Here is a 7,860-nt window from a genome sequence, read left to right as displayed (position 1 = left end):
ACTATAATAAATTGCTATTTCTCAGTCTCAGTCTTGGAGTGTGTTCAGTACTTGTTACTGAAGATTTGTTATTAATAAGAAATCATACACATTATGACTTTTTGCATTTTATTTGAAACAAATGAAAAATCTCCAAACATACAGCTGTGTTATACAATTATCCAATTTATGCAAAGAGTAGGAATGCCTGTTTTAAAGGTATTATAAAGCAGTAAAAACACCTGTAATGGAATAAATGTGATATATATGTTTAATGGCATACTGTGGAAAATTCCAGGTAAGGCAATGACATCTCCCTTGATTCAGACCCCTACCAGAATAGTGCCCCTTAAAAGCTAATGATTCTTACTTACATTCAGTGAGGTTGCTGCCTCCCACAGCCAGTCCACAGCCGAATGCGCAAGACGAAAAAACTGTAAAAAAAATAAATAAATAAATTGATTGTGAGTTACTGACAGTGAACAATGATGTTGATATAAATAGGACTAATAATGATACTGTAACTAGCACTTGGTTGCAGTGAAGCTCATTGGTTTGTTCACATTATGTGATCCCTCTTTGCCCTTTGCTACATCACTGCTTAACCTACAAAAAAGAGGACAAAAGTATTTCAAGTAAAGCAAAGCTGAAATGATATTATCACACAACTTCACGCATCATTTTAATTATGTATTCCACACACCATGCCACAAAATTGGTCATAAGTAATGCATTGTGGTGTGTTGGTAGATAAACCTAACTGTGTCTCCAGATAAGAAATATCTCAAATCAGATTTTACTAATAAAACGTAATGTTGATTCACACATTTATTAGCTTTAACACTGCATAAAAGTGGTTTAAAATATTTTCTTTTAGTGGTTTATAATATAAAATAAAATAAAGGTGGTTTAAAATATTTTTCTTTTAGTTTTCAAGACAACTTTCCATTTATTTTAAGGATATAATTTCTTCCTTAATAAATATTTTGTGATGCTGGTCTGGGCATAAAAAAAGATTTGGCCAAGTTTGCTCAAACAAGCACTACTAGTAAGATTAAGGTATTACTGTCCCTCTGGAGAAACTCTTTTGCATTTGCTCCATCCCTGTATGTCCAGGGTGCAACCTGTCAGGAACAGTAAGTATCACAGTGCAGCACTCAGAGACCCAGCTCTAGATACTGATCTTAAACTTTTGAGGATAGGATACCATAGCAGTGCCTGTTTTATATTAGTGGTGCTTGTACAATTTATATGATATTTCAAAGTCCCTTGAGGTTTGAAGTCATGGTTTAGATTTTGTCCTGTTGCCTTGCTTTTTATAGCCTTATGGTTGAGTCCCAAATCTGTCCCATGACTCTTGCCTGCCTACTGCATCTGATAATGTTTTTTATAGATTCATTCAGATTTGGTTCCCAGTTTACATATTTTCTTACCTAGTTCAGGTCAAATGTGTTCTAGGGTAGTACTTGTACTGTAATTACCGTCATGCTTAATCCCAGTGGGCAGATTTCAACACTGTACTGTGGTGAGACATTCATGTTTGCCAACCAGCCTCCTCTTGACATGACGACAAATATTTGGGCCATTGGGGGTTAATAATCTTTCACTTCAATTAATCGTTTGCATTACTGTGATGTTAATTTTGCAAGAAAGAGACAAATATGTTGAATTACAATAGCAATTGTTGGTCAGTATGTGACAGATAGAGGCTATTGATCAACATGGTCTGTACAGACCATTGCAATTTATCCTTATTTCATTATACATTTATTTATATTTAGTTCTGGAAACTGGGAATCCATGTAGCATTGTATTGTTTAAGTCTAGCATTAGCAATATTTTATTTACTGCATAAGAAGGAACATATTTGGGTTAGCACTAGTTTATATCATAGAATGTTAGAATGTAGAGTAGCCTAGTTTTTAGATGTTCGACTGACTAGTCAGCACTAGCCTTACCTTAACTGGTACAAAGGGATTCTGAAAACACATTTATTATAAAACGCAATTGGCTTCATGTACATTGTAAATACTGTAAATGTTTGTGATTACTGTTGTAGTCACCGTGTCATGTTTGGAAAACAAAAGTGCTTCTGTGGTTCCTCTGTCTGACGAGTGTTTTTGACACCTGATACTTACCCAGCTGCCTGTGCCATCGATACAGAGCTGGCGGGCAGCGTGTCGTCTTCGTACTCACCATGACAACAGAGTTCTGTCATGCGTGTGACCCACCCTGAGTGAGCAGAGCAGGTGCAACGGTCCTCAGGCCAGTGTGAAGTGGAGCCTCCTCAGGATAACTACTGTCTTCTCAACACTAAGGTGTAGAAACAACTCACAGCCATTTCCTGTGGGACTGGAACTAGACTGAACAAAAAGGTCTGATGAAGAGGGTTCTTGGAGACACCAGGTCCAGCGCGAGGGTTCCTCACAGCAGTTTGAAAAAAACAAAAAAAAACAAATCAAGCTTTTTGTTCAAATCACTTCCATCCTGGGGCAGGCCTCGGGTGAGAGAGTACTGCAGCCGCTCCTAAAGGTCTGGTAACACTAACACAAATCACTGGAAAACCATATTCCTATCTGGGGTCAAGGGTCAATCCTCTTCTGAGCTGTTTAAAGGTGAATCAGATCAGATCTGAGGAGCACAAAAACACAGGCTTCAAAGCGAGTACACAGCCTCCAGTGTGGAGGTGTGTGGAGGCGTGTGGACACAGACCTGATCAGGTCAGGTGGGTGTCTGTCTGGATGCGAGCCTCTCATACTCTGGTCTGAACAGCAGAAGCTCCTCCTGAAGCAGGGAGCCGCACAGGAGCAGTGTTAAACGTGTCAATGTAATTAAACATGTGCATCTTAGCAGAAGTGAACAGGCCTGAACCAAAGAGCGATCCTCAAATCAAACAGTGGTCTGTGTTCTTGGCTAATAAAACTGTCTCCCTTTTTCTGAGCAGAAACAAGTGACAACTCCTCGAAACACAATAAGGTACGGCAGCCTGTTTCTTCAATCACATCCATCGAAGAAACATGTTTCCTTCACATGAACAATTTATTGATAATGGGTCACAGAAAGTGCCAGGTGTACTTGCAGAACAGCTGCAGGTCTATCCTTCCTTTCCCATGAGATCAAAAGGTACAGTGCTGACTTTTCCATTTAAAACAGGTGTAGAGGGCCGTGAGCCGAAACAAACACACACTAGGCCTCAGTCAGGAGCCTCAGTCAGGACTCCTCTGAGTCCAGAGAGGAGCTGGGGCTGCACATGGAGCACTTTCACATCAATGTCTTCAAGACAGATCAAATCAAAACAACTCAAAACAAAGGCCAGGCTGTGAGGCATGAAAAACAAATATGTAACCAACCACTGCAATAGGCCCGAGGAAAAGACAGGCAAATGTAACGCTGTCCGATTTTATACTAATAAAATTTAACATTAAAAAAATCCCAAAATATAAAATTAAATTGAGCTGTTACTGACCAATTAGCAGGGATTGGTTACTTTGGAGACATTTTACTAGTACTAAATACTGATGATTGAAAACCTGAAATAAATGGTCTGTCAGAACATGAACACACACTCCTCAGATGTGAATCCATCACTACTGTAGTTTTTATCACATTCCACAACCACATCAGGAGCACGGCTGTACAGATTAAACAATAGTTAGTATTTTCTCATGTGTAGTATTTTATAGTCTGCAACCTGGTCAAAGATCCCACAGTCTAGTGTTACCAGGAGCAAGTGTCCATCATCTACTCTGTTTAGTGTAGTTAAGAACATTCACTTGAACAGAAAACATAAATGTATGCAAAACATCTTGACCCAAACTGTAGAAATTCTAACCGTTTTAGTAATTAGACTCCACATTTCTATGGAACTTTTCATTTGACCTCAAAACCACACCCAAAACACATGAAAAACATGTCCTGTGTCTTATATGCTACAGGTTGTTATTTTTAAATCGATCAATATGAATTTAGAATGTGCTCTCCCATGTAATGTGTTTTCTATCAGCCTTGTTATTTAAAGTGATAAGGATTTTGTTGCATGAAACCAAAATATTTTGCTATTGAAATGAAAGAAAATCAGACTTGAAACTCAGTTAATGTGAAACAACCCACTTTAAAATTGTCCTGCCAATAAAATTTGAAACTAACAAACTTTGGGGGAAATAATTAAATGTAAGTGTCATGGCAATAAAGACTGGAGAACCAAGTACTAGTGAACCCCATAATGCAGATCACACAGCATGCAGTAGTTAAGAACTTCAAATTAGTGTGTTCTTTTTTTTTAAGATGCTCCTCGAACCACAATCATGACTAAATAGTCCTCTTCACTTTTAGCCAAAGCCTTAGCAGAGGAATCCAGGAACTGCTTGGAGAATTCACAGGGAGGGAAAGCATGAAGGACCCCTGTGCTGTCCTTCTCTCTGCTGCCCCCTACAGGCAGGCTGATGACTCCAGCAGCCTGCTTTTGGTTGAGGTAGGACACCAGGTTGCGAAGCGGCCGTTGAGTTGATGCAGCATCAGAGGAGGACTCCTCCGTGGTTCCAGGCACTGCTAACAGGATGGCGTATCCTCCAGGTCCTGCCACCTTGATCCGACGTGAGACCTCGTCCAGTTTGGGCTGGTCCAGGCGCAGGCGCTGGGTGATCTTCAGCTCACTCAGCGGTCGTGCAGAGGCGTCCAGCAGGAGGTCGGTCGGCACGCTATGGTCCCCCTCCAGGAGGTGCATGTGGGCGGGGAAATGGCTGTTCTTGAGCAGAAGCATGCCGCTCCACACAGGGCTCTGTTTGATGTCCTGTTTGGAGAGCTGGCTCTTGGAGCTATCTGTGCGCTCGCGCTTGGCTGAGCCTTTGCTGCTCTCACCAGTTTTACGCTTTCGTTCGACAGGAGCCACACTGCCAGTCGACTTCTCTGAGACACTCTGGCTTTTAAGTCTTCGCTCAGTCCCGGCCCGCTCCACACTGCTGTGGCGTTCTCGAGCTGGGGAGGGTCTGTCGGCTCGTATAGGGCGCTCTGAGTCGCTAAAGCGCCCCCCCTCTCTGCTGCTGCCCCCCGGGCTGCCCTCTGGTGAGGCACGTCTGCGCCTTGCTGTCCTTTCAGTGCTGTCAGGAGAATGGTCTAAATGCCGCCCGTCCTCCAAAGCACGCCGCTTCCTGCTTTGTTCACGGCTCTGTAGCTCCCTCTCCAAAGACCAGGACTCCCGCGCTCTCCGTTCACGGTCCAAGTGCTCCAAAGGCTCAAAAGGCGAGGCTCTGACCCGCTCCCGAAATGCAGGGTTGGGCCAGTCATTGGCAGGAAACAGTTCCCTTTCTCTGAAGTGGACGGGCGGAGGAGTTCGTTCTCTGACTCTGAAGGGCTCGGCAGTGGCCCTGTGCACAAAGGACTCTGCTACCATGTCAAAAGGGGGAATAGGGAGAGGCTGCAAGAACTGCTGCTGGTAACGATGCTCAGTTTCGGCAAAGTCTACTCTGAGTCTTCTGTCGGGACCCCCCAAAGGGAAGCCCCTCATATGTGTGCATGCAGCCTGTGCAGCATCTAAACTTTCATATTGGATATAGGCCCAAGAGTCCCCTTTTCTATAATCAATGGTCCTTATAGTGCCAAAGCGATCAAACTCTCGGGCCAAGGCAGCTACAGGCACCCATGGTCCGAGTCCACCCACCCAGAGGCGAGTGGAAGGAGTGGCTTTCCCATAGCCTATCTTTATAGGGTTGCGACCTACTATTTTGCCAGACATACTAAGCTTAGCACGATGGGCCATGTCAAGGTTCTCAAACTTCAAAAATCCATATGTGCTCGTTTGGCCCCGACTGGGCCTCTTGATGTCCACTTCTGTGATGACCCCGAACCGGTCAAAAGCTCTCCTTATGTCTGGTTCAGTAATGGAAATGTCCAAGTTCCCTAAAAACAACGTCCTGTTGGCCCTTTGGTCATCCTCTGGAGATATAAAATCCTCTTCACGGAAAGTGGCTCTTTCCGGGACAAAGGCGGGGCGTGCTCTGGCCTCAAGCAGGGCAAACTCTCGGTCCCGGTCCAGGTCCCGGGGCAGGGGAGGCGGAGGGGGTAGGCGTCCGAGAGCGAGCTGCTGCAGGCGGTAGTCCCTGTACCCAAGGCCGGTGGGCGACAGCGGCCTCTGCATATGTCTGTGGCCTGGAGCTGCTGTATACAGCTCTCTCTCCACTGGGGAGCGGCTTCTCCTTCTGTTTATGTACACGGGCTCGATCTTCAGAGGGCGATCATAAAGAACCAGACGTCCGCGAGCGTGCTTAGCGGCCCGTGCGTCCTCAGGTTTTCTGAAATTGACAAATGCTATACGTTCCTCATTGCTGCGGCTAATCTTAATGCTGACGTCTCCAAATTTCTTAAACTCATGAAATAGTCCATCCTCGATGTCTTCGTCGCTGAGCTGAGAGCCTAGGTCACTTATTTTGAGAGTTTTGTACTCACTCTCGGTGCTGGGCGCCTGGACCCGCTGCTCCCCCCTCGAGGCACTCCGTGGTGCGGCCAAATCTAGCGAGAGGCTCAGGTTATGGTTTTTAGCTCCGGAGCCAGCGCTCCCCGGGCAGCCATGATTATTACCAACACGACCGTGGCCATCAAAGTCTCTGTCTCGTTTTTCACCCATTAAACTTCTTCTGGTCGAACCGCCGTCGCCTTTAGCTGAGCTGGTGCCATTATTGCTGCCGCTGGAGACCGAGCCGACCCCCATTTTCTTGTTGCTTAGGTGGCATCCTCCCCGGTCTCGGATATCGTCCAAGGCTCGTGAGCGCTTTTTAATCGGCGACCGCTCCTTTCCTTTCATTTCGCCTAGTGCGGTGGTGTCTTTTAAGGACACAAAATCAACGTTGGTTCTTTCAAAAGAGTATCGTACTAATAAGGATTATACGCGTTTTTTTTCACGGACTCTACGGAAAAACAACAACAGTCGCCATTTTGTAAAAACTACTGTGCAGTTCCTCCCCTGCGCTGTGATTGGTTCAAATGAGGGAGGGGATCCGAATGGCGACTGTCAATCATCTGCACACAGTGGAAGACTGGCTTCATTTTCTGTAAAAATAAAGAAATAACATAAAATGTACACATTACATTAATAATATTATAACAACTACTACTGCAACGGACTTGCATAGATTGATAAACACGTTATTGTCTGGTGTTCTGTAATTCTGTGTAAGCCATTATAATCTAAGGCCAGAAGATGGCAGTATTTTAACATAAATTAAAAGACACTTAGGATTTTCACCCTCTATATATTTTTGTTTGTCTGGCAGTGCGATAAATGAAAATAGACATTCATTCAATCCAACTCTGTTATGCTGCTAATGCTAGGGCTGTGTGTTTGGGAAATCTCCTATGATTAGGCTTAGCCTACTTAATTTACAAGCTATTTATTAGTGCCAACATGAAGGTATGTTTGCACGTAGGCCAATGGTTGGAGGTTCGACTGCAGTTTCAATCAGTGCATACGTTCATTGTGCCCTCAGGCAAGGCACTTGTACTTCATGTAGGCTGGTGATGTATGAGGTGTTATTGATGGTGACCGAAGAGGCCGTTGGCGCAGACTGGCAAGCAGCCCTCAGGCAGAAGGCTATCACTAGTTTACCTGATGCGCATCGACAGTGTGAGATTGGGACCTTGTTTCTCTTTCTTCACTTGGTGTATTAGTTGCTTTGTGTGACCACTGTTCTGCTGTTTAACAACTTCAAATAAAGATCCTTCTCCAGCCCTCCTTTCTTCAGCCCTCTTTCTTCAGCCCTTGACAATTGCACTCAACTGGATAAATCTTGCAGAGATCAAAGCTCTAACAGTGGCCAGCGGCAGCTCTGTAGTTTTAATGAGCATTAAATCGTATTTCTGCCCAGTAATCAGGCTAGGCGCAAGTTTCCT

The 7,860-nt window shown here is 44.4% G+C and overlaps 1 protein-coding gene across 1 annotated transcript; it reads right to left on the bottom strand.

Moving 5' to 3' along the window:
• Positions 1–91: 91 nt before the first annotated feature.
• On the bottom strand, positions 92–6,924 carry rbm15 (RNA binding motif protein 15). The gene is made up of 2 exons (XM_020929739.2): positions 2,692–6,924; positions 92–2,610 (listed from the first exon to the last, which is right to left on the bottom strand). The coding sequence occupies exon 1, from the start codon at positions 6,773–6,775 to the stop codon at positions 4,259–4,261; it is 2,517 nt and encodes an 838-aa protein (XP_020785398.1). The 5' UTR covers positions 6,776–6,924; the 3' UTR covers positions 92–2,610; positions 2,692–4,258.
• Between the last annotated feature and the right edge of the window lie 936 nt (positions 6,925–7,860).

Source organism: Boleophthalmus pectinirostris, unplaced genomic scaffold (assembly GCF_026225935.1).
Source record: "Boleophthalmus pectinirostris isolate CB_2022bp ecotype Guang Dong unplaced genomic scaffold, ASM2622593v1 HiC_scaffold_8, whole genome shotgun sequence".
NCBI classification, from domain to species: domain Eukaryota; kingdom Metazoa; phylum Chordata; class Actinopteri; order Gobiiformes; family Gobiidae; genus Boleophthalmus; species Boleophthalmus pectinirostris.
This window is presented reverse-complemented; position numbering and strand designations above follow the sequence as displayed.

Coding starts and splice junctions, on each gene's coding strand:
- rbm15 (XM_020929739.2), bottom strand. CDS start 6,775: ATGAAAGGAAAGGAGCGGTCGCCGATTAAAAAGCGCTCACGAGCCTTG.